The sequence below is a fragment of the Macaca nemestrina genome, chromosome 12, assembly GCF_043159975.1.
Source record: "Macaca nemestrina isolate mMacNem1 chromosome 12, mMacNem.hap1, whole genome shotgun sequence".
NCBI lineage: Eukaryota > Metazoa > Chordata > Mammalia > Primates > Cercopithecidae > Macaca > Macaca nemestrina.
The window spans coordinates 115819277-115846721 of NC_092136.1; the positions used below are offsets into that span (position 1 = coordinate 115819277).

The 27445-nt window shown below is 42.4% G+C and overlaps 1 protein-coding gene and 1 long non-coding RNA gene across 3 annotated transcripts; one reads left to right on the top strand and one right to left on the bottom strand.

Moving 5' to 3' along the window:
* Positions 1 to 472: 472 nt before the first annotated feature.
* LOC139357600 (uncharacterized) lies at positions 473 to 25000 on the bottom strand. Of its 2 annotated transcripts, none has more exons than XR_011611087.1 (2): positions 24096 to 25000; positions 473 to 1857 (listed from the first exon to the last, which is right to left on the bottom strand). XR_011611087.1 is itself a non-coding variant. In XM_071075621.1 (2 exons), exons 1-2 carry the CDS (start codon positions 10849 to 10851, stop codon positions 1207 to 1209), a joined length of 867 nt encoding a protein of 288 aa, XP_070931722.1. In that variant the 5' UTR covers positions 10852 to 11178; the 3' UTR covers positions 473 to 1206. The 2 variants fall into 2 exon arrangements, 1 of the variants encoding a protein (XP_070931722.1); XM_071075621.1 differs by lacking the exon at positions 24096 to 25000 and adding an exon at positions 10636 to 11178.
* LOC139357601 (uncharacterized) lies at positions 7301 to 8621 on the top strand. Its single transcript, XR_011611090.1, has 3 exons — positions 7301 to 7472; positions 8279 to 8426; positions 8538 to 8621. It is a non-coding gene; the product is annotated as an uncharacterized lncRNA (long non-coding RNA).
* Positions 25001 to 27445: the final 2445 nt, after the last annotated feature.

Sequence of the window (27445 nt, forward strand, 5' to 3'; positions counted from 1 at the left end):
TATCTTTATGAGCTACTAATTCTTAGTTCCTATAATCTCACTCTAATGAGACATGGTCTTGGGAAGCAATGAATCTCTTTTGTGCTAAGAAGTAAATATTCTTGAATGTGATTATTTGCACTCAGGGTGTTGGGAAGCGGGGAGTGATATGTTTAACATTTCCAGAGGGCATTCTCTTGAGTAGTTAAAAAAATGCACATGCATTTGTCAATTGTTTTCATAATCTTAAACATAGAGACAACTCAATGTAATAGTTTTGTTTAGTTTTAGATACGCAGTAGTGTGAGACTACATTGAGGCACAGATTACAAAATGATTGAGAGCCATTTCAGATTTTCTTTACCATCTTTAATAAGATTTAACTTACATACAGTAAAGTATACAGGTAATAAGTGTATAGCCCAATGAATTTTTACATATGTATACTGTATATCTAAAAATTTTACATATGTATACTGTATATGTATACCTGTATAACTACCACCCAGATCAAAATTTAGAACATTTCCAATACCCTAGAGGGCTTCCTCATATCTCCTCCCAGTCAATAACCACCACCACTATCACTATCCACCCCTCCAAGATAACTATTCTGACCTCTAATTATCATAGATAACTTTTGCATGTCTTGGAATTTCTTATAAATGTAATCATACACTATATTCCCTTCTGTATCTGGCATCTTTTGTTTGACATTTTAAATGTGAAATTCATCCATATTGTATGAATAGTACTTTGTCCTTTTTCATTGCTGCATTAACACAAATGCAATCGAATCATTGAATAAACATAGCTGTAATTTATTTGGCTATTTTACTGTTGATAGACATTTGGGCAGTTTTTAGTTTAGGCCTATAGGAATAAGTTTGCCATGAACATTCTTGTACATGTCTTTGGTAGACACAAGCCCTCATTTTTGTTGGATATAAGCTCCAGTGAGTCATACAGCATAGGTATGGTTAGCTTCAGCAGAGACTGCCAGAGAGTTTTCCAAAGAGGTTGTATCCACTCCACAATTTAAACAGTTTGTTATCAAACAGTCACTGAGTACCTATTATGAGCCAGGCACTCCACTAGGCATTGGGAATACTGAGAGGAAGCATGCACGTCCATGGCCTAGAAGTACTAATAGCCTGGTAATATCAACAGATACTTTTTATATAATACGGTAAGTGATAGGTGAGAGGTGTGCCTGACGGGAATCCTTTAGGGCTCTAGGGTTGGCTTCCCAGACTTCAGGTGACCAAATGAAAGCTTGGCCAGGTAAAGAAGGGATGGCATTTGAGGGAAAGGTTGCAGAGGCTCCTCTAGTCCCTGCCAAGCCCTGCAGGCTCTTCTCTGGCTGGGAGTCTCACTAATGGAGCAGCCAGGCCTGGGCCAGGCTGTCAGGAGAGAACAAACGGCTGCCAACATGAGCAGTGATTTAAAGGAGAAGGTTGAGACATCGGTGAGATGAATACCATTGACTTCGCTGCCATCCTGGAAGCGATTCATCAGGGCGGCTTGGCAAAGAGGGGCATAAATCCCCAGCCAGCGAGGCCAAGCAGGGCTCTGGGAGGAGGAACAGGATGTGATGGCAGCTTCCAAAGCTGTCTCCAGCTGGGCCTGTGCCAGCATTTTGAAAAGCGTCAGTTGGGAGGAATCCCCAGAAGATGACTTTGTAGCTAGGATCCCTTCTCTCCTGAGTTGCGGGTCACCAAGGAGGACACCCTCCCTGGTTACTTGCTGTGTGTGCTTCCCATTCCGTGCACCTGCTGGAGGCTTTTCTTGAAGCAGGCTCTGCGTTGCCTTCTCCTTCTCTCCAGCCTGAATCTTGGCACTCCTGGAGACTCTTGGTTCAAATGATGTATTTATTTTCTTAACGAAAGGGAAAGATTTAAGAGTGGGTGTGAAATGCATCCTCCTCCCTCCTCTGACCCTCCCACAGACTTCCTGCAGCAACCCGAGGCCCAGCGCAGCAGACACCTGGGAAGTCAACAGAAACAAACATGGAGTGAGCACTGCAGAGCACGTGAGTGGATGAGAGATTTTTATGAGTGAAATTTGCTCACAAGCTTCTTTAATAATGTTATTCATCTTCTGTCAAAGTCGTCACATTAATGTAGCGGGAGAGATTTAGAGGAGATGAATTAAGACTTAAATACACAAAATGACTTGGGGAATATTTAAATACAATGCCTTTGATTCTGGTGCAGCATCCTTCCTCACAGGTGTTGCTCATGACTCTTGCCAGGCCCACACAGCCTGGGAATCAACAATTCTCCCTCTCCTGCCCCCTCCCTCCAATGCTTCATTCATCCAATGCTTCTGTGCACCTACCCTGTGTGAATTCATCGTCTCCACAGAGCACAAATACAATAGCCTGGGTGCCTGTTCTGGCTTAGACAGGCCTTTGGGACCTCAGTTTCTTTATTTGGAAAAATGGGTGGGTTTGGCTCTGAATGTGGATGCAGAGATTCCTTAGAGACAGTGGCAGAGAAACAAAGGGAGCCCAGATGCAGAGTCATGGACCCTCTCCCATTCCTCCATCACAGTTCATTGCTATCTACCTGTACATACTGGAAGTTGTGTATTAAAATAAAAGCACTTTGGCTTTAAAAAGAAATTATATCTTCCTTTCTTCCTTCCATGAGTATTTAGTGAGTCCCTTCCCTGGACTAAACATTGTGTTAAGCATTCGGGACAGTCACTAAGCAAATCTGACAGGGCTCCTGTCCTCCTGGTCGGGCAGTCCAACTCACATTCCCTGGTGGTACAACTTAGAATAAAGAGCATCCTGCTGCAATTAAGCGGAGAAAGCTTCCTGAAGGAGGTGGGCTTCAAAGCCCCTGCCTCTCCATCTGCTGTGCATGCTAGACTTCTGGGGCAGACAAAGCTCCTTTCTTCCCCAGGGGCGGGGCGGCGGCGGGGGGCGGGGGGGGACGGACTCAGCTCTGGCTGCAGAGAGGGTGAAGTGAGGACATCAGACTAGAAGCCAAATTTAGAGGCAAGAAGAACAGCCCAGACATTGGGCACCCACTCAATGCATCTCCCCACTGTCTGACTGGGCCCGAGCCAAGAGTCAGAGACCTGGGGAGGTTGGGATCCTATTCCCTTCTCCCATCTACCACATCCACCCCCAGCCCCCACCACAACTCTCACCATCCTCACTTTGCTCTCCCACCTCTCCCCTTCCTCTGCTTCGAGTGGCTGGAGAAGGGGAAAGGGCCATCTTCTTGGATTGGAGCCCTTCCCACCCTGCTGGCCTTCTTTGACCTCTTCTGGATCTGCTACACAACAGCAGAGGCAAGGCCTCTTCCCCTGCTGTCCTTCAAACCTCCCACAGATCACTGCTTTCAAGGCAGGGCCAGACGTACCCCTCAACCTGACCCAGATGGGTTGCTCAGACAGGCTCCAGATTATGTCACAGGGGGCACAAAAAGAAATAGACTGGCAGGAGCCCATGTAAGCTCTGATGAGTTGTTTTTGCTCTTCCTTCTAAATCCAGGTTTCTCAGCGATGCTCTCTGTGTGAGTTTTAGGTTCAAGAAAAAAGAAATATACTCAGGCTGCTGAGATTGTTGCAAGAACACAGGAATGCAGCCTGATGAAAAAACAGGCCTGGGAGCCGCTCAGGGGCCAACCAGCTTTTGAGACAAGGTCAGCAGATCATGCCGCCAGCAGCAGGCCTTGTCCCTGACCTAGAATCCCTCCACAGAAGAGCTTGGGCGACTCTCGGCATTTGCTTCTCTGGCTTCTACCATCACCAAGGAACTCAGCAGCCAAATCTCTGTACCTCTTACATTCAGACTTCTGAAGGAGAGCACGACAGATGTGGCTAGTCACCATCTGGGACTGGCCACCACTCGCTGGGAAGGTTTAAAACCTGACTGACACACAGACCACTGGCGGGCTGGAAATTGGCTACCCTGGGGTCTGAGGTCTGCTCCTGGTCCTGTAGCTGTCGCGAGAGGATAGGTTAGGCCTAGGGTGAGTTTGGCACAAAGACCCATGCATAAGAAACCCTCAGAAGAGAGCTTGAGACTTGGGGTATGGCAGAGCTGGGGTTCCCCAGCGGGAGCAGGCCAGGCGGCAGGGGGCAGTATAACAGACAGCTACCTGTTTACTCCCCGGGATTCCAAGGAAACAAGAGGGTGGAAAGGAAAGGGATCAGGATTCAGAGACTGAGGCTTTCAGAATGTGAGACACTCACAAACCAGGTCTATGTGTGATTCTCTGCTTGATCTCAAAGCAGCTTACACAAGGAAAGAATCATAGCTCTTCAAAGAGCGTGCCTCATTTCTGTTGACCGTGTCAGTCTGCAGGGGTGGGCCAGAATGCAGATGTCAGGGTGACGAAGCTTAGAAGGAGATGTACTCAGAACCTAGAACAAGGGGACTGGGTGGACCCCCAGTCCAGAAAAACCAAGGAGAGGGGCTAGGGCACAGTCAGTAGGACCCATGCATTTCTTCAGGCCCTCAGCACCACTCTAGAAGAACATTCCAGGCTGTGTGCTTCAATTCAGAAAGCAACCAGAGACAGCAAGATGTTCCACCCCTCTTTCTCTCGTTTGCATTGAGTGGGGAAATCTGGCTGTTCCAAGGTCCATTCTCAAACCCTTCCCTTTGCAGGACCTGAGGCCAGACTCCAGGGAACATGCTGACCCTTCTCAGATAGATATGACTTCCATCCCATGGCTGTGTGTTAGACTTACTTTTCTTAGTGATGAACTTGAGCATGTGCTGGGTCATCCACACCCTCTTGCTGGGACCCCTTTGTCCTAAAGGAGATGGGTTTGTAATTCAGCTGGCTGGGGAGAAAATAGTGGATCCCACAAAAACTTCCCAAGAGCTGAAATTGTATGGGAGTCATATAGCGGCAAACCGAGAACTACTGCTTTTTCTCCCTAAGTCCCTGTAAGAAGCCAGGGCAAATCTATAGTTCAGTCAATTGATGGTACAAGGGACAGGGAAAGGCCTCTTTAGTTGCTGCCGGGCTTCCCAGCCTATCAAGGGGGCATTTTATTTTTCTAGAGGCAAGAGGGAAATTAGATGACTCCATGAAGTCCTGCTAGGACTGCCCCCTACTGATTTCTATCTGAGAGGGGCTGGAGGAGTCCTGGGGTCAGCATAAGGTATTTCTGACTTTATGCAATAGAACCAGCACATCGTTACCAGTATGTTGAGAGTAAGCCTCTAATATTAACCCAGGCCTTAGTGATATTTGTATTGATGGAGTCTTCTACCCAACACTCTTCTTTTAGGCTCATGGAGAGGATCTTTCAATCCTTCCAAACAAGAATGGGAATGCAAGGACAAGCTCACCTCTTTATTGCCTGCCTCTTTGCCTCTGCCTATCTGTACCCCAGCAGTAGGGGGAGTTCAACATCATTGCTCCTGGAATTCTTGAGTCCCAGACAGATGGCAGTCAACAGCCTGGTGACAGGGTACATTTAAGGGGATCTTAGTGGCCTTCTCAAGCAGCAGACGGGCAATTTATATGAAAGCATTTTGTAAAATATTTGTTGACACAACAGCTATTGTTCTATTATCGTTGTTGTTGTTGTTAATACAACACCCTTGCCACTCTCAGAGAATTGAAAGTGGGAATGTTCTTCAATGATTACAGTCCCCTTGGAGACTGGCTGTCTTCCAGAGGTATCTATTTTTAATTTCACTAATGCTTTTCTTCCAAGAGGACACAGAAGTCCCACCCAAAAAGTGGGACCTACCTAGAGTTCAGTCTCATAACTTGTTGGACTGCCTGTCCTAGGAATAGAATTTAAATGAATTTATGTTGGGGAATAAAATATACATTGTAATATAAATGTATAAGGTACAAAGGGTCTTGTCTTCCATCCTACCTTCCTACCACGAGCCCATGAACCCATGTCCCCGAGACTTTGGCAAATTTGATCCTAGAAACTAAGCTGACACAGAACACCTTCGATCCATGTGGCTTGGTGTGGTGATGACAGCACTAGGCTAAAAATAAAGAAATCTAGGTCAAAGTCTTTATCTCCCTTTACCAACTTTGTGCCCTTGGGTGACCCTTGGGACCCTTGCTTTCTTCAAAAGCTATGTAACAATTGCTATGGCCTGAATCTTCATGTCCCTCCAAAATTCACATGTTGAAATGTGAGCTCCCAAGGAGATGGTATTAGGAGATGGTGATGAAGTTATGAGAGTAGAGCCCTTATGATTGCCATGAGTGCCCTTGCAAAAGAATCCCCAATAAGTTAGATAGCCCCTTCCGCCACGTGAGGTCACAACGAGAAGGCACCATCTATGAAGCAGGAAACGAGCGTTCCTCACACCCCAAATCTGCCTTGATGTTAGACTTCCCACCCAGACTCCAGAACTTTGAGAAATATATTTTTGTTGTTTATAAGCTACCCAATCAAAGGCACTGTGTTATAGCAACCTAAATGAACTACGGCAACAATAACACCTCCTATCATTGTTGGGAGAACCAAATGAGATAATGGAGATACACTCCCAAGACCCAGGGCATACTGAGAGCTTCATTAAATAGTCGCTGAATTGGAGTTGAAGAAGGCGGTGCACACAAAGTAGGTAGGATTCCAGGGAAGGGCTAGTGGGAACGTGTTCTGCACAGGTTGAGGACAGAAAACGGCCAAGTCTATGCTACATTTAGACCTCATCAACCACTAATGAAGGGAAACCCAGCTAGACGCCCAGCCATAGGACCTGTCAAATTCTTTTTTTTTTTTTTTTTGAGACAGAGTCTCGCTCTGTCTCCCAGGCTGGAGTGCAGTGGCCGGATCTCAGCTCACTGCAAGCTCCGCCTCCCGGGTCCACGCCATTCTCCTGCCTCAGCCTCCCGAGTAGCTGGGACTACAGGCGCCCGCCACCTCACCCGGCTAGTTTTTTTTGTATTTTTTAGTAGAGACGGGGTTTCACTGTGTTAGCCAGGATGGTCTCGATCTCCTGACCTCATGATCCACCCGTCTTGGCCTCCCAAAGTGCTGGGATTACAGGCTTGAGCCACCGCGCCCGGCCCGGACCTGTCAAATTCTAATATGTGTGTTCTGTAAAAATCAACAACACTCCCCCAAGGATTCATTAAAGCAAACAGCCCCTCTTATTTATCAATGCTATTCACCGCAAGTGAAGATGACAACAATCAATTAAATAAACAAATCAAGTTTAAAAAAGCTTAACTCAAGGCAGACATGATTAATTTCCTCATCATTGATTGACATTAACTATGTTAGCCAGTTTTGCTATGGTAACAAACAACCCCTAAAATCTTAGTGGCTTATATCTTACAAGCATTTATTTCTTGTTCACAGAGCATGTTGGCAGCTGCAGATGTGCTTCATGAGTCTTCTCATTCAGGGACTTAGGCTGAAAGGGCAGCCCCTAATTTGGGACCTGCTGATCTGATGATAGAAAGAACTGAGCAAGAGAAATGGCCGAACACACCATACTCCTTGTAGCTTCTGAACTGACTCATATTCCATGAATCCAAGTAAGTCACATGGCCAAGCTTGACAAGGGTGTGGGGAGCTGGCACACAGGGGCAGGAGGTGGGGGCGTGGAATATACTCCATTTTCTTGTTTGTTTGTTTGTTTGTTTGAGACGGAGTCTTGCTCTGTCGCCAGGCTGGAGTGCAGTGGCGCTATCTCGGCTCACTGCAACATCCGCCTCCTAGGTTCAAGTGATTCCCCTGCCTCGGTTTCCTGAGTAGCTGGGATTACAGGCACCCACCACTACGCCTAGCTAATTTTTGTATTTTAGTAGAGATGGGGTTTCATCATGTTGGCCAGGATGGTCTGGATCTCCTGACCTCGTGATCTGCCTGCCTTGGCTTCCCAAAGTGCTGGAGTTACAGGTGTGAGGCACCGTGCCCGGCTATATACTCCATTTTCTAAAGGCCACCACAAGCCACAGGGAAGCAGCATGGGTGCACAATGCTCTCAAGGGGAAAAAGTGAATATCCTAGAGCAACAGTACAATCCACTACCATGAATCTGACCCTGTCCTTCTCACTCCATACACACCCACATGGATTTTCATACCTTTCTTATTTAGAAGATATTCTATATCCTATTCATATTATCTTCATGTATTTGATGCATTCGTGGGGGATGATTTGCAGTACAGGCCATATATTTGAGGGTCTTCTGAACAACTAGAAGCCCCTTCATCCAGAGAGTCTGCATACGTTCTCCTGTAATCTTTCCTGCGGGCTCCCTTCATAGATGTCTGGACTGTCTGGGCTTCCCTTCTCTCAAACTGGGCTCACTTACTAAAGTGACCTTTCTCTTGACTAGGCAGCTACTTTGACGACCTCCTCAAATGCAATGCAAAAGCTGGACTCTCCTCTACCACCAAGCACTCCCAGGCTCCTGGGCAGTGCCATCAGCTCCACTCCAGCCATCCCTCCAGACAGGTGCCTGAAAAACAGAATTTCTGCTTCAGGTAATGCAGCTGCTTCTCTCTGAATAATGCATGCCGTACACCACACCAGACCAAGGACAAGCAACTGAGAAATTGGGGAGCTTTCATTTGATTTCATTATTTTGCTTTTAGACCCAAGCATTTGCTGCTGTCAGGCATTTCAAAGAGGACAAGACAACAAGGTGTTCTGAGACAAGCAGAGAAGGTCAGTCATCCTTGGGGACTGAGAGGATTCAGCAGAGAAGGCCAGGCCGGACAGCCCTTCCCAGGGGCACAAGGACCTAAAGAGGTACCTCAGTGGGTGTGTCCCATGGGGGGTATAGGAAGACTTGAAATTCTGAGTAAACGGACTTTCAGGGGGATGCTTCCATTGCATCTGGGGGCAAACACCTCCATCTACATCAGTTAGTGACAGAGACAAGCAGGACACATGGAGAGCTGTGAGACGGTAATTAGGAATCACAGAGTCCAAAGCAAAGGATCGTCGTTAGTAGATGACCTTTGATGAAGGAAATTTGACTCCAGCAAACAGGTAGAGTTCAAGCCAATGAATTAGCCTAGCTACAATAGAATCAGGCACCCACGAGCCTACTCCTACCTGGTTCAGGCTTCCCATAGTACTTGCTTGTGGGGTCCCAATGTGAATCATGTTGACCCTAAAGATGCCAGCCTTAAGCACATCCACACCCCACTACCACAGTACACACAGGCTCTGCTCTCACAAGGTTGGCTCTTTCCTTGTCCCTGAAGAGCACACATGAGTTCTCATCTCATGTCCATGCCATTGCTCACGTCCATGCCCCCCACTGGAATCCTCTCCCTACTCCTCTCTGCCTACCCAGATGCTTGCTATTCTCTATGGAGCAGCATGGGTCCTACTACTATTTAACCACTGAAGCTCCCATTGATCTCTCCCTTCTCTCCATTTCTACAATTACCTCTGTGAATGACCAGTTTGTATTATTCTTGATAATTATAATAATACATTATTTCAAAGCATTTCTTCTCTGGTCCTCACATTATGCTGCTCAGAGCTATAGGGTACTCCTGGGCGCCCCCAGGGCCACTCTGGGAACATAGAAAGGCTGAGGAGGTGGCTCACCCTCAGGACATAAGCCTCACACTTATGTCCCTGCCCCCTCTAACTACAGCAGCTCAGCTCTTGATCTGTGTTTCATTTTAGAGTTTCACATACAAATTTTTTTTTGTTTTAAAAAGGATTGCACTATTGATTTAGAAACGACTGCATTTTTTATTTCATCCTCATGAGAAGTGTGTGAGGCATGTAGGACTAGGTATTATCACCCACATTTTGCAACTGAGGAGCCCGAAGCTCAGGGAGACAAACTGTCTCATCAAGAGCACACAGCTAAGGGAGGAGGGAGAATCTCGATTTCTGTCTTCTGAGTCTAAATCCAGTGTATTTACAATCCACACTTGGGCTTATCTCTAACTTAATTGTTAACTTCTCTCAGAAGCAGAAACTGAATTTTTATTATTTATTTATCTGGTTTTCTTTTCTCTTTCTTTCCTCCCTCCCTCCCTCCCTCCCTCCCTCCCTCCCTCCCTCCCTTCCTTCCTTTCTTTCTTTCCTTTCTTCTTTCTTTTTTTTTTTTTTTACAGAGTCTTGCTCTGTCACCCAGTCTGGAGTGGTACAAATGGTACAATCTCAGCTCACTGTAACCTCTGCCTCTGGGGCTCAAGCAATCCTCCTGCCTCAGCCTCCCAAGTAGTGGGGACTACAGGCATGCACCTCTGCCTGGCTGATTTTTGTATTTTTTGGAGAGATGGGGTTTCGCCATGTTGCCTAGGCTGGTCTTGAAATCCTAGTCTCAAGTGATCCGCCTGCCTTGGCCTCCCAAAGTGCTGGAATTACAGGCATGAGCCACTGCACCTGGCCGTTCTCTGTTTGTTTCTGATTCTGAACATCGTTGTGGGCACACAGTAGGTTCTTACTACTTACCTAGCCCTGATTGCAGGTGCACCCTTGGCTTTGCTGGAGATGCAAGGCCTGGCCTCACCTCATGCCTTTCTTAGGCAGCACATACCTATGAGTGAGTGACTTACAAGGCTGTACTAGGTACCTGGGCATTTTATGTAATCAAAGGGATACTTTCCTGCTCTCTTTCTCTTGCTGTTGACATGGTTACAAAATCTTATTATTAGCCCAGAGGATGGGGTAATAGGACATGACATTCACATTGTCAGTGTTTTAAAGAGCTGTAGTTACCTCCTGGAGAATAATCTGTGTATTGTAGCAAGCAACAGTGCTGCTGCTGCTGCACCTGGTGCAGCTCCTGTTTTCCGGCTCCCTCTTCATCCTTCTGCAGTTCTGAGACAGAGGCCTTCCCACCAGGAGGCAAAATCGGGTATCCTTCTTGGCTACCCTGGCCACATTGTGGGGATACACCACGATTCCTGTCCTCATGACCTGGGGAGGAGGCATGCAGGGAACCACTTTTAGGTAAGAGAAGGAGCAGAAGCAGTGGGCTGACTCACAAAGGAAAAAAAAAAAAGATAAATCAAGATAAAATTGTTTCTAAATTGAATGTTTTTCACTATTTTCAGTGTGGTATCTGCAGTGCTCCAAGATGATTCCCTCTCGGGGGCTTCAGAAAAGCTGTAAATAGAATGAATTGCTTTTAGGGACTTACTCTGGTAGTTCGCTTCTCAAGAAAATATATGCTAATGCATGTAGACTATCATTATTGGGGAGACCTATGTCCCGACTCTTTTATGTCTATGAAGAGCAGGTTTCTGATTGCTAGCATTTTGCCAAAGTCTTTGTCATGCGTGGGCTGAATATCTAGCAGAAAGCGGCGGATTCAGCCACAGCTACATGCTGTGTCTCTCCTAGGCCAAGGTTGGAGGGGGATCTTGGTTTGCCTAAGAGAAGTTTCTTATGAAACCAGAAAGAGGGAAAGCACAGATTTTTCTAAGAGCCCCAATAAAAGCCAACTCGGTCCAGACTCGCCTGCAATTCTGAGACCTCAGAGAGGTTTAGAAGCAGGGAGGCCCCGGCTCCACGGGATGGGGGAACTTCCTTGGTCCAGCAGGATGCAGTGCTACACCCAGCCAGAGGGTGGCAGCACGTCCCACACGCCCCACGGCTTTCTTTGTTTTCTGACCATTCCAGGGCACTGTTGTGGGACCGCCTTCCCCATGCTCAGCGAGCCTCTTCTGCGTCTCTTTCTGCTGTGGCAAAGTGGGTTAAACAGCGCGCGGATTTGCGAGGAACACAGCCAACAAATGAGATATCAAACGCAGCTTCCCATGTAAGAGATCAGACTCCGGCGGGCACACACGCCGGCGCTCTGCTGGAGCTCCTTGGCTCTGCAGCCAGCTTCATTTAGGATTCATAAATACTTTTGCGCACTCCCGCGCATACAGCCGCCAAAGGAATTTCATTCTGTATCATCTGCATTCAAATGCAACAAAGTGAAAAAAAAATGTGGACATTAAAAAGAAGGAGAAGAAGAAGGAAGAGGCTCTGAAGAAAATCTGAGGCTCGGAGTGGTGGGTGTTGGGTAGCTGATGACTTGAGGAAGGCTTCCTGCACCTCTGTGTTCCTACAGAGAAGCCTGTCCCTGACTTCAATTCACCTGTGGCGTGGTGGGTGAATGCAGCCTAGACCTGCCGGTGTGGGATATGCTTTTCAATGACACTTTTAAAATAATGAATTGGGTGCTTGTCAAGGTAGGCAGCAACCTTAGATAGGTGTTGGTCCTGAAGTTCCTCCTTCGGCTGCTGGGGAGCTGGGACCTTTTGAGCTCCAACTTGGGCCTCAGGTAGCAAATTCAAATGCTTTTGGGAACCAGTCCGAGGAACCCAAAGGTATGAAGCCAGTCAGGTAACTGGAGCGTTCCCGCTCAGGCCGAAGAAGGGAGCAGCTACTCCAGCCCAGCTGGTTATTGTCAAGTGAGAATTGTTATCAAGTCCGCCCATTTATCAAAAGAAACCAGAAACACATGTTTTGTTTGTTTGTTTGTTTGTTTTGAGATGGAGTCGCGCTCTGTCGCCCAGGCTGGAGTGCAGTGGCGCCATCTTGGTTCACTGCAAACTCTGCCTCACGGGTTCAAGCAATTATCTGCCTCAGCCTTCCAAGTAACTGGGATTACAGGCACATGCCACCACGCCCAGCTAATTTTTGTATTTTTAGTAGAAACGGGATTTCACCATGTTGGCCAGGCTAGTCTTGAACTCCTGACCTCGTGATCCACCCGCCTTGGCCTCCCAAAGTGCTGAGATTACAGGCGTGAGTCACCGCGCCTGGCCCAGAAACACGTTTTTACAACGTATGAAATCTGGTTTTAAGTAATGAGCACCAATTTTAAAACTATTAAATACTCTGTAGGTCTAACAAAACAATTCCAACAGATTACACCTCATAGGAATTCTACCCTATACAGCCTAGTCTATCAAAGACTTACCTTCTGTGATTGTTTGAAACACTTATCTGTGTCTCATAATTTGCCAGGTTTGATTTTTCTGACTTGTTCTCTAGCTTTTCGTTGTTTGCTCAGCAAGACTATACGCATTTCAAGGGCAGGGGCATGTCTTATTTTTGTTTTTTTCCCAATAGTTCTAAGCTGACAGTAAAAACTTAGCAATTTTTAGTGAGTTATAGCCTAACCTACCCCATTCCACAAAATATTTGACAATTTCTACATAAATGCATGCTATAGAAAATAAAACAAATAATTAGATGCATCAGAGTAAATACGTGGACTTGGCCTTCTAATCAAGTGCTTTTATAGGCATGGTACTTGAGTGAGTTTCCTCAGGATAATATCCAATTGTTTTTGTTAGAGTATATGCAGACCCAGAAGCTTGGGAGGGTCCCTGGAACGTGGGAAAAACTCACACAGTGTGAATAAAGGACAAGGCAAGTGCAATGACCTTGGAGAATGAGGTCTGTGAATAGTAAGGCAGAGAGATCAGGATGTGAGATCTACGACCCACCTGGAACTAAGAACCAAAATAATGAATGACTGCCTCTCTGTGGAGCTTCTTTCAGTTGTAAGTGACAAACATAAAATTGAAACTGGCTTAGGCAAAAAGAGGAACGTATTTGAAGGATGCTGAAATAATATCCTTCCAAGCCATAGGACAAGAAAGGATTCATTTGGACCCACAGGAAAATCTGAACCAGATATATCGTGGTAACTCTGTGTTTCATCTCTGTCTGTTCATTTTCTCTCTGTGCAGCTTCATTTTCTCCCTCAGCAGCAGGCTTCCTCTGTGCATTAGGGAACAGAACGACCAACAACCTCCATGCCTCCCATCTCACAGCTTCTACCCCCAGAGAGAACTGCTTCGCACTCTTCTTATAGAAAGATGGAAACCCTTGGGGAAGGGTTCTGAATGCCTCACTGGAGTTTAGATGCCCACCTCAGAGCCATCCCATTCAATGATGACAGCTAGGACAGGAGTGGCCATGACTGGCCTGGCTTTGGAAAGATACCCAACATGGAGTAACAACATGGCAGCCTTTATTTAAACCACATGGTTCCTTTTAGGAGATAAACATTTCCAAGAAGAAGAGGACACTTCCTAGAAGAAGCGAAGGGTGCTGGCAGATCAAATGTCCCTGAAGTTCATATAGCACTTGGCTACAAATGGCTTCCATTTATATCATCTCATTTTATTTGTCCCTCACAAAACTGTGCGTAGTGTAGGGTATCTACAATTGTTCCCATTTGACTGGTGGAATAAATAAGGTTAAGAGAGACTAAGCAACCAAGGTCACATAGCTTTGAAAAATGGCCAATCCAGTACTCAACACACACACACACACACACACACACACACACACATATATATATATATATATATATATATATATATTCTTACTTCAATTCCAATACTCATTCCACTATACAGGAGGTGAGTGGGAAGGTTGTGACTTTCCAGAAAAAGAATTTTTTATTGCAAGATCATGCTTTTCTGAATAATATAAAGCCTGGCTGGTAGATCTTTAACTAGGCTGCTCCTCCTCTGCTTTTCAAGGTTTGCTGGAATTTCTTGAGATGCAAGCAGCTGACCTCGATGACCCTCTCTGCTCAGTTTAAGGATTTTGTTGTCTGTCCAAGATCCATATCCAAAGATTCCAGATCCATCCCTACTCCACTCCTGAGTGTGTAATTTGGGGTATTTAGAGGTACTTCTGCCTTATGAAATGGCTGGCGTCCTCTGGGCCAGAAGCACGACTACCCATTGGAAAAGAACTGAGACAGGGGAGAAAACATTGCTGGGAATGCAGTACCAACTGAGATGAAGATGATCCTTCCATTTTTTCAGCTGAGAGCAGCACTGCTTGCCACTGGTGGATAGCACAGCCCTATATTGAGTACTATGGCCATGGTGGCAAGATACTTGGCATCTTTCATGCAAAGATGAAAGAAACAGGCCTTCTCACCTGTATCACCAGAAGACTCCTGTAGACTCACTGTCTTATGGTCTCTCCTGCTTTTGAGACAAATCATGAATATGCATCTTTTTTTCATCCCGCTCATCAATGCCCAGAGAAGTCCTGGATCTAACTGATTTGACTTGGATCAGCCAGCCAGGCTCTGTGTCCAAGCTGCCTCGCCTGAGTGTAGTAAGTGCAGCATACTAAAAAGAAAGAATTACTCTTGACACCAGGATTATATCATTGCCAAATGCATCGATAATCTATTAAAGATGTGGAATAATATAACACTACTTATCAATTGAGGGAAGCCATCCCGAGGAGGAGGCAAGTAAGGTTTCGATTTCCCTTTCTGGATGAACACTTTCCCTCCATCCCACAACGATTTGCTGTTCCCTAGGTTTGGCCTCATGCATAATTCAGTGATCCGCGTGGCAGGAAAACATTTAGAAAACTTCTTTTGCCTTCTCCAGGAGGCTGGGGCAAAGGTGGCTTACAGCTATTCATCCATGCAAGGAAAGCTATCTCTGCTGCAGCCCACTGGAAGAGACGGGGCCATGGCCTCTCTCATTCCCATTAGGGGACTTGCCTAAGGGTGACATAATGAATTGCTCTGACCCAGTCAGAGAAGAAAAATACAGGTTGGATAAGATAAATTGATACCACCCCAGTCTTTCCAGCAGTGCTGGTGAGGACAAACTCCTGCCTTGAGGTTTTGCTTTCTCAGAAGAAAACAGTAGTGTTTTTATCTTGTCGATGAAGGTGAAGGAATGGAGTTCTCTGGGGTGTTACAGGGAAACTTGCATGAGTTGGCTGGTCCCTAATGTTACATTTATTCAAAATTTAATGATCCCCTACTATGTTCCAGGCACTGGGCTAGGTCCTGGGAATACGTTGAAAATCAAACTCGAAACACTCAGAATGTACTGGGAGACACACGCAAGTATATAAACTATTGTATTTTTCATCTTTGATGACTGAGATGTTAGAATCATTTATTGTTTTTATTTTTTCTTCAGGCAGATATTTTTGAAGCACAAACTATGTGCCTGAGCCTGCACTGGATGCTGAAAATACAGCAGTGAATGAGACAAGATAAGGTTTCTAGTGAGGAAGATGAACAGTAAACCAGTACACGAAATACATGCACAAGATAGTTACAGATTGAAATATACCCTCTGAAGCAAAGAGTGAATGATATAATAGAAAGTGAAGGGAGTGGGGGTAACTTGGAATAAAAATATCTCTCAGAAAAGGTGGTATCTGAGCTGAACTTTATGGATTAGAAGAAGCCAGTCATACAAAGAGATGAACAAGGAATAATGTTGACAACAATGGTGTGGCAGTAAATGTTTTACAGCCAGCTCTCTGGGGGAAAAGAAAACCCTGATTTTCAGTGGTTGCCAGTTACCATGGTGTAAATACTCCCACATTGCCAGTTTAAAGCTGCCAACGTGATATCCCTTCATGCAGATTTGGGAAGAGATGTGTACAATGGATCCTCACTAGCCTATGAGAGCCGCCTCCAGCACACCACCATTTGCCAGTTACCTGGCCATACTGAGGGGCAAGTAGGGACTGGGTCCTGGTCAACCCTAAGGGGTCAGACAACAAGATGATGAGACTAGAGAAGGTTCTCTGGAGCTACAGGTTGGGAATCAGAAGTGCTACATTCAGACACAACCATGATATATTATACGTATAGTATGCCCCACCAGTCAGTGCAAAAGGCATCATACCTTATCCTTCTTGATCCTATTTAAAAATTGGATATTCCCACACCACCCACCTAGATATTTTATACAAATAAGCTCAATTTAACTCTGTGTGTGTGTGTGTGTGTATGTGTGTGTGTGTGTGTGCATGGCTGGATGAATAAGGCATGGCATTAGGGGTACAAAACTGAGAAATACTAAGTCCCTGCCCTCATGGCTCTGGCAGTCTGATAGAGAAAAGGGAAATAGGGAAAGAAAACTAACATTTACTAAACATCTACCACTAACATAGAGAGACCAGTAGAGGGAAACACAGATAGATCACATGTATTTGCTATGATATAAAGAAAGGATTTTTTATAGTTTAATACAACTCAAAATATTAAAAGGACAGAATTTCTGGGCCAGTTGGACTACATGGGTGGTTTCCCTTGGCTCAGACCAGGAAAAAAAAATCTGGTAAGAGTTGGTCTTATTACTGTTTTGATGATCACCTTGTTTACCCATCAAGGAGGCTTTGGGAAGGACCCAGGAGCTCAGCTTATAGACTTTGGCCATTGACAGTTTCCAAAACCAAGAATCTAGAACCCAGAGAGATGGATAACATGGGAGAGTTGTCAATTCATAAAATGCTTTAGCAATGCCCAGAGACTCATGGGAGTTAATATTACCATCCTCTACTTGGCATGCAGATACTATAATTTACAACATAAAATTTACATGAAAGGAATTGTTCTCTCTGATTGGCATTTGGGAGATGGTCCCTGATGATAAGTGCACTCCTTTGCAGGGCTGGCCAATAATATTTCAGTCTCTGGCCTTCTCAAACCACTTTGTCAGAGGCTCTACAAAGATGCATTGATTTATCTTGTGACAACAATAAAGAGTTTGAGATCCTGGCAGGAAAACCAGAGGAGAAATCCAGCAGGGTTTCAAATCAGGGACCATAACTTGGGAGATAAATGTGAATGGATTATGCATCTAGAAGAGATAGTTGAATCCATGGAAGAGTGATTATTCCTTCACTTGGAAGTGAAGGAGGAACAGCAGAAAAGGGAAAACAACTTATAGGAATGTGGATGTTGAGGCAGAAAGAGAATCCAGAGAGGAAACTGGAAATGAGATGTTAATTTCTTAGAAACAAATGAAAAGGAAACCATGGAAGTAAAGAGTTTCACAAAGGAGGGCACAGCAAGTTCAAATGTGGCCAAGACAGTATGAGATGGAGAACCGAGCAAAGGCCCTTGAAGCAGGTGGTGAAAGACATCACTGATCATCTCTGTGACAACAGTTTCACTAACACTAACATTTGTACAGTGCTTTTCAATTCGTGGGGAGAAAACGTCTTCCTCATCTATTAGCTCATCTGAGGCTCATAACAAATGTGATGAAGAAAGGGAGGTTCGGATAGTAAGTGGCTGATCCAGAAATGGATCCGAGCCTTCTGATCTCAAATCACATCCTGTTTCTGCTGTGTTACAAGGTTGTCTCTCAGAAAAGCACCTTGGGGTCTAAGTTGGACTATAAGAAAGGAGTGAGGTGCAAGGATGTGGCCAAGGTCAAGGGCAGCAAGAGTAAAGCGTCCACTTTACAAATTTGAGTGAATAGAGGCTGAGTAGTAATTTTAGGAACTTTTTTGTTCTAGGATAAAAATAATTATAAATGTTTAGAACCAGTAAAAAGAAAAGATTGGGTACCAAGAGAGATGGAGGAAGATCCCAGATGGTGAAGAAAGGAAATGGGACCAAGAACACATGTGGAGGACTATGTCATCGCAAGACAGAGGGCCTTTGAGGGTGTAAAGGCAGAAGAAACCCTGCACTGGAGAAGAGAGAACTTGAGGAACACCCTACTGTTGGATGAAAACACAGTGAGGTCATCTTCTAAGTCTAAGAAGGGGAAGGAAAGCTATTGTAGGGCATTTTCTTCATGGCCTCCTGACACCCTCCTGGTGTTCGGAAAGTCACAGAGATGACTCAACACAGCACCACACTGTTTGGCACTGGCTGTTTTCTTTGGGATAACTATGGTATAATGTAAACAGTACTGGGCTTGGGCACCCAACACTCAGAGTACAGTTTTGTCCCTGAGAGGTCTCCTTGGCTTTATGTCCAGGAACTCCAGCTCCTGGACACTGTACCTGAAAATTGCACTGTTATCTCAAATTCACTGGGACAGAATCCGGCAGAAAACAGCAGAATCTTAAGTGCCAGAAAAATTACCTGGTCTAATTCTTGGATTCCCTTTGTAACATACCCTACCAATTGCTCTGCTTGATCATTTCCTGTGACAAGGTACTCACTACTTCTTTAGGCAGCTTGCTCCATTTTTAGACATGTCTAATGGATTAAAAAAAGTCTTCCTTATATTTGTCTTAGATCTGACCTCTGGGCAACTCAGAATACAGAAATAAATTGGCTAATTTCTGTTCCCCTGGGAGTAGTTGTCAAAGATTTGAAGAGAGCCATCATGTGTCTTTACATTTTCTATTCTTCGGGGCAAGCAAACCAAATTCTCGTTATTATTTCTGGGTTTCTCACTATCACATTAATTCTCCCCCATACTCACCCCAGGATGCCAGTGACTGGTAGGTGTGCCTCTGCTGAGCCCACCGTCTGACTCTACATTTCCACCTATTCAATTTCTGATCCCCTTGACCAGAGTTCTTTTCTCTGATTCCTCTTCTCTCAGTTCCCTCTGAACACCACTGTCAGTCTAAACATCCTAAACATGGCTTGTTACAGGTCACTTCGCTTGTCAGAAAAACTTCAGTGGTTCTCCATTTACTATAAAATGAAGTCCAAATCTGGCATTAAATGCCCTCCAAAACGAGGCATTTCAGTATTGCTCCAAGCTCTTTGTTCTGAATATTCCCCTCCAATGGGTTTATTCATTCATCCTCCCATTTATTCATTGAAGAAACAATTATTGAGTATCTACTATATGCCAGGCACTATAATAGGTTAATAGAGATCCAAAGATGACAGAGAGATGGTCCTTGACAAGAAGGGGTTCACAGTATGATGGGGAAAAAAACCATGTAAGTACACAAGCAATTCAGGTTATTACATGCAGCAAAACACAATCATTAAATATCACACCAATGATGTGTAGCAGTAACAGGGAAGGAAGAGACCCACTCTTCTTGGAGTGGATGGGAGAGCATTCACAGGGAGGGTGATATTTCAATTGAGACTTGAAGGGTAATAGAAATGTGCATGGTTAATAAAAAAAAGACAAAAATATTATAAGTAGAAGGAACAGCTTCTGAAAGGCCATGTTCTAGAAAGTTCAAGTTGTCTAACATTTCAGTAGAGTATGTCTAACATTTCAATGTGGAAAATGTGAGAGAAAGCAGTGATGAGGTGGTAAAATTTTAACAGCCAGCTTTTTGGGGTGGGGTTGGGGGAACCCTGATTTTTAGCATGCCAATTTCTATAGTGTAAACATACCCCATCATGGCTGATTTCAAACTTCCAATGTGACATCACTAAACTCAAATCTGGGGAAAAAAATGCTCAATTGGCTCTCAAAAACCAGGAGGAATTAGAGAAGGCTATAATCAGGAAAGGCTTTTTATATGCTATGGAATTGCAATTTTTTTTTTGTCCTATAGAATTATGAAGAGCCCGTGAAGAGCTTTAGACTAGATAATGTCATGACCAGCTCTGCCTTAACAAAAACAAGTGCAAAATGCCTGTGTGTATATATGACAGGTAGAGATGCTGTTAGAGAAGTAAGTGATCAAAATTAGGACACTGATTCCCAACCCTAGCCACATGCCACATGTTAGAATTACCCGGGGAATTAAAAAATAATCATGGTATTGAGACCTCAATCCTGAGATTCTGATTAAATCTGGCTGGGCTGCACCTTGGCTTCAGTAGGTCATAAATGCTCCTCAGGTGATATTAATATACAGCATGGATTGCAGAGCACTGAGTTAGGAGACTATTTCTCTGAAACATATTTTCTCGCTATTCAATTTCATATTTTGCCTTGGGAACATCTCCAGCTCCACCTCTGAACATTCTTCATTTATCTCAGTCCAATTTGGGTGGCCAGCCCTTCCCTTCAGACTCAGTTCTTCTTGTTTCCCTCCCATCTTTTTGTACCTTCTTTTGCTTCCCAGTCTGCATTCACTCAGGAGCCAAATAATGAGTGCCTTCGGATTCCTGCCTTGCTGCTTGCTATGAGACAGTCCTGATGACTCTCACTCCAAGACCTCAGTACCAAAACCCCTAAACCTTCTCGAAAGGAGAGAAGGGATAGAAGACTGAGGGAGGGAATGATGGATATCTGCATTGATATGTGGCTGTGAAAATTACAAGAAAATAATATAATGATAATGAGTTACAAAATGATTATTGTGGGCTCCTTTCTAGATGCTCTTTATGTATTTGTTTAAATCTTCAACAACTCTATGAAGTACGTACTATTATTATCATTCCTTTTTCATATATGAGGACATTGAAGCACAGAGAAAATAAGTAACATCACCAAGGTCAACAACTGGTAAGTAGCAAAACTAGCTTTCAAATCCATGCAGTTTGGCTCAAGTGACCCTCTTTCTACCACTAAATTCTTCTGCCTCTTTCAAGAAATACTTTGATATACTTGAGAGAAGTCTTGATTATTCACTGGATGTACATGGAGGGAAAAGGAGAAGTTAAATTCCAGCTTGCTGGAATTGGAATTTGAGAGGACAGGAATTTCACCAAGCAAAACAGAGAATTTAGGAGGAAAAGACATTCTACAGGGTATGGATTTAGACATGTTGAGTTTGTATTGCTATGGTAGATGACCACCAAATGGCTATGTATGAGGACCTGGGGCTTAGGAAAGGAAATATGAATTGGAAATACAGTACAAGTTTTTACAGTTATCAGGACTGAGGTAGTGTGAAAGCCATGGGAATAGGGGCAGTCACTGCATTCACCCACGTAGAGTTTGTAGATTGAGAAGAGAAGAGGGTCAAAGTCAAGTACTAAGGAGACAAACATTGAATGAGACCTGAGTAAAGGACACTGAGTGCAAAGGTAGAGAGACAGTAGAAGCTTTGGGGGAGCATGATACGGAGGAAACCAAGTGAATATGGAAAAACTTTTTCCATATTCTCCATTTTTCTCCACTCTACTACTCTCACTCAACAACCAATAGTTTACTCCTGGCCACCAAAATGTGTGGTTTTTCCCCCTCACACCCATTCTCAACCAATTCTCTGACACCCAGGTGTAGCTGGATATCCTGCAACTTAACTGGATTCTGGCACCATCTACTTGGAGATAACACAGACTCTACAAGTCAAGGACTCAGACCCACAAGACTGCCTCCCATTTCATATTTCAGTTGCAAGTCCCAGGTTGTGACCTTTGCTTCTGACCCTCCAGCTTTAAATCAGGGTTCCCACAATCCCCTACTTGGGTTCCATAACTTCCTAGGATGGCTTGGGGAAACACATGTCTACTAGTTTGTTATAAACCATATTACAAAGGACACAGATGAACAGTGAAATGAAAAGTTACCTGGGGCAAAGTGTATGGGAAGAAGCACAGAACTTCCAAGCCTCTCTGCGTACACCACCCTCGCAGCACCTTCATGTGTCCAACAACCTGGAACTGCTCTGAACCCTATAGTTCAGGGATTTTTGTGGCGGCTTCATGATGTTGGTGTGATCTATTATTTAACTCAATCTCCAGCCTTTCTCCCCTTCCTGGAAGTCGAGCGGTGGGGCTGAAAGTCCCGACCTTTTAGTCCTGGACTTGGTCTTTCTGGTAACCAACCTCCATCCAGGAACTTACCAAGAGTCACCTCTTTAAAACACAAGAAGTCCTTATTGCCTAGGAAATTCCAAAGATTTTAGGAGCTCTTTGACAGAAACTGGGGGTAGAGACCAAGTATATATTTCTTATTATATCACAATGTCACACCACTAGGAAGTGGATTATTCCTTGAAAGCGGGGAGGTTTGTCAGTAGTATCAAATATTGTAGGAAGCACAGGTAAATAAGACAGAAAAATGGTCACTGGATATGAACATAGGAGGTCATTGGTGACTTGCCAGAATACTTTCAGTGGTGTAGTAAAAGACTGAGAGCCATGAGCTGTGTCTCATGGGGTATACGGAAGTGAAGGACACACACACACAGTCATGTATACATGTATATGAATTATATATATTAGAATACATCTCTATATTAGAAAAATATATATTAGAAAACTTTATAATTTTTAAAACATATATATTTGAATCGTGACCATGAGAAACGAAATGAAGCACTTTAAAATGGATGGGGAAGTGTGGATGATTTTTTGTAAATGTTTTTGCTTGCTTGATTTTAAGATGGGAAAGCCTCGCAGATATTTATATATCAAAAGGATAAAGGCAGGAAACAGAATGATTTTGATCCTGAAGGACTGAGAGAAGGAAAAATGGTCCAAAGTAGATGGGAATGATAAACCTTGAACAGAGGGTTATATGATTGTAGAGATTACAAAGTACCCCATTGTGGGTTTAGACACAGGTACAGTTAACTCACACCTTCTTATTCTTTGTGAAGTAGAAAGCTACAGGTTCAGAGAATGATTAAGGAAAGATGGGTTTGGAATATCTTCTAAAGGAATATTGACAGTTAATTGTCTAAGCCAAAGGAAAGGTTTGTTAAACAGAATTGAAAACCATTTCATATTGGAAATTACAAATTTCCAATAATGTCAGTTTGTATGGATATAAAATTTTCTCTGGCTCTTCTCAGCCACACATGTTTAGGGACAAAGAATATAGATTGCAGAATGAATTTGGAAAGAATGCCAAGTAAGAACATGGGAGAAAAGAGTTGAAGTTGCAAGTGAATAACTGAAGATATCAATGTGGGTTTTATGGTTGGTAGAAGAATGAAATTAAAAGGTAGTTGATAGATGAAAGGAAAATGAGGGATTCACAAGCCTAGAGGCATGAGTGGGATTGAAGAGCAAGTTCAATGGGAATTAGAAAGTAAAAGACCTGGTACACTTATTTTGGCAGAGAAGGGCCACTAGGTTTGAAGTTTTCACACTGAAGGAAGAGCCAGATGATGACATGTAGGTAAGATACAGCCATACAGGAATGGAAATAATGTTCAGTGGGATTAAGAAGGTCAAGGAACGTAGGAGCTACTGTGTTGGATCAGCTCTCAAAGAATTCTGAAATATTCACACAGGGCAGGATGCAGAAGAAGACTCTAAGTGCTTATGATAATGTGGTTATATATTAGGCCATCTCAGTAATCTGTGTAGAATTAGGGCCTCTTTAAGTTCATGTCTTCTCCTTCTTCCCCACACCAGGATTATACTGTTTCCTCTCACCTCATTAACTGAGACCATCCCCTTTTTTGCTCAGGTGCTATCTCTCCAAACCTGGCTGCAGAATGAAACTCAGCCTTCCCAGTCCTTACGTCCCTGACTGATGTTCTGAGGACAATCCTGCAGGCCCTTTTGGTTCTGAGAATCTGCTGATTGCCATCAGAAACTGAAGTGAAAGTGGCAGGTACAAGTCTAGGAGGGTGCAGTTTCCAGAATATTATACCTTCCTCTCTGGCATGGTCTCCTGGGTGTATTTTCTGGCTCTTTTCTGGAAGGCACAATGGAAGCCACATGGAACTTGATTTCTCCATGAATTCTTGAGTGGAGCTCAGCAAACCAAACTCCTTGGACTGACCTTCTCCTCTCTTTAAGGATGGTTCTTCCTGTTTTACGTTATGAAACACACACACACAGAGAGAAATTTTCAAAATATAATAAACACTTGTGTTTCTACAACTGAAATTAAACTGAAATTAATATGTTGTCATATCTGCTTCAGATCTCTATTTTTTTTAAAAGAAACCATTTCAGATACAGATAATGTCCCACCTACATTCTTCTCCCATCTCTTCACCTCATAGATATCTACTAACTTGAAGTTTGTGTAATGTCCATTTGTGTTTTGTGCTTTTACTATTTATGTATGTGTGTAAATAATACATACCCTATTACAATTAATTTTTTCACTCAACTTTTTTCTTATGAGCTTTCTCCACCTTGATATATGTAACTGTAGTCTATTCACTGTAATTTTTGTATAGCATTTCACTGTGTGAATAAACTACAGTTTGTTAGCTCCCTAATAAGGAACAGTTTATTTCCATTTATTCACTATTACAGGCAATGCTATCAAGAGAATCCTTGAATTTGTTTTCTTGTGCACATTTACTAGACACAGTAATGTCTAATGTGTCCACAAGATAGAGGCTAGAAAGGATATTGCCATAGTTTATGTATGGTAAGGGCATGCTTAACTTCTTAAGAAACTGCCAAACTTTTTCAAAGTGTTTGTGCCGTTTTTTTATTTCTACCAACAGTGTATGAGAGTTCCTTTAGCTTCAATTCCTTACCAACACTTGGTAATGTGTCTTTTTAATTTTAATCATTCTAGTATGTATAATAAAAGTATCTCATGGTGTGGCTTTAATTTACTTTTCCCTTATGACTAATGATGTTCAGCATCTTTTTGTGGTATATATTCTTTGTGAACTATCTTAAATGTTTACCAACGTTTCATTGGATTATATTCTTCTTATTAAGCTGGAATGAGTTCCTTACATAATCTGGAATAAAATTCCTTGTAAAATACATGTATTGAGAATATTTACTTCTAGTCTATGGTTTACCTTTTCATTTTGCCAATAATATACTTTGAAAAGCAGAAGGTAAAAATTTTTAAATTAGCAATTATTTTCTTTAGGGCTTTTGCTTTTTGTGTTTTTTTCAAGAAATATTTGCCTACTTCAAAGTCATGACAACTTTATGCTATGATTTTTGTCTAGAAATATTGTAACTTTAGCTTTTATGTATAGGTCTATGATCCATTTCTAGTTCATTTTTGTGTAGGTTATTAGGTGAAGGTTGAGTTTTACTTTTTTTCATGTGGATATCCAGTTATCCCAGTACCATATGTTGAAAATACTTTTCTTTCTTCAGTGATTTATCTTGTAACTTTTGTTGAAAATCAATTTACCATACATGTGAAGGTCTGTTTCTGGATCTTCAATTCCTCTCCATTGATCCAAACAATCTATCTTTATATGAGTTCCTGTGTATTACTATAGCTTTATAACAAGTCTGGAAATCATATAATATAAATATTTCATAGCTGTTATTTTTCAAAAAAATATTTTGACAAGTCTAGATTTATTGCATTACATACAAATTTTAGAATCAACTTGCTATTTTCTAAAAAAAAAAAGCCGTTAGGACTTTAATAGGAATGCTTTGAATCTGTAAAGTAAATTAGGGACAACTAACATCTTAACACTATTGAGTCTTTTGATCCATGAACATGGTATGTCATGCCATTTATTTAGATCTTTAAAAATCCCTCTCAACAATATTTTGTAGTTTTCAAGATACTGATATTGCACATATTTTGTTAAATTTATCCCTACATGCTTTCATTTTTATACTAGTATTAATAATACAATTTATTATTTCATTTTCAAATTGTTTCATAACACATAAAAATGTAATTAATATTGGTATATTGCCCTTGTATCTTATAAACATGATAAAATCACATATTTGTTCTATAGATTTTATTGTAAATTCCTTATAACTTTCTATATAAACTATAATGTCATCTGCAAATACAGTATTACTTCCTTTATTTCAATCTGTATACCTTTATTTTAAAAATTATTTATTATTTTTAGTTGTTTTTAAATTGAGGCAAAATTTATATAGCATATAATTAAACATTTTAAAGTGTACTACTCAGTAGCATTTGGTACTTTCACAATGTTGTGTAACCACTACCTCTGGCTAGTTCTAAAACATGTTAATCAATCCAAAATATAACCCTCTACCCATTAAGCAATTAATCTCCACTTTCCCCAACCCTTCCTCTCCTCCTCTCTAACACCTGGGAACCATTAATCTGCTTTCTGTCTTTACAAATTTACAAATTATGTACATTTTATATAAATGGAATTATAAAATATGTAATCTTTTGTGTCTGACTTCTTTCACTTAGCATAATATTTTTGAGGTTCATCCACATTGCAGCACATATTAGTACTTTATTCCTTTTTATAACTAAATTATATTTTATTGTATGTATATATCATAATTTGTTTATCCATTCTTCCATTGTAGATGTTTGGGTTGTTTCCACATTTTGACTACTGAGAGTAATATGGCTATCAACAATTGTGTACATGTGTTTGTTTGAGTTCCTGTTTTCAATTATATGAGGTATATACCTAGGAGCATAGAATTGGTGGGTCATATGGTAACTTTATCTTTAACCACCAAACTGTTTTCCACAGTAGCAGCACAATCTTACATTCCCACCAGCAATGTACGAGAGTTCCAATTTCTCCACATCCTTACCAGTACTTGCAAATTTTTATCTTTTTTATTATAGTGGTCCTGATGAGTATGAAATATTACCTCATTGTGGTTGTGATTTACATTTTCCATGTAACTAATGATACAAGGCAACTTTTATTTCCCATTTTGTTATGTATTTTTAGATAAAAATTCTTCAGCTTTATTGAAGTATGATTAACAAATAAAATTATATATGTTTAGTGTTTGATGTATGATGTGATGATTTGATATGTGTTTGCATTGTGGAATGATTACCACAATCAAATTAACACATCCACCACCTCACATAGTTACCTTTCTTTAAAAAAAGTTGAAGAATACAATACAGTATTATTAACTATAGTCACCATGCAGGATATAATATCCTCAGAATTTATTTACCTATAACTAAAAGTTTGTACGCTTTGACCAACATCTCCTCATTTTTTCCTACCCCAGCCCCAGCTGCTTGGCAACCACCATTCCACTCTCTGCTTCTATGAGTTCAACTTTTTTTTTCTTACGATTCTG

Bases quoted from the DNA above. Each gene is read 5' to 3' on its own strand.
- LOC139357600 (XM_071075621.1), bottom strand. From the start codon at position 10,851: ATGCCTCCTCCCCAGGTCATGAGGACAGGAATCGTGGTGTATCCCCAC. The intron at 1,858-10,635 runs GTAACTACAGCT...CCTTTCGTTAAG, and splicing joins CACAGATTATTCTCCAGGAG to AAAATAAATACATCATTTGA.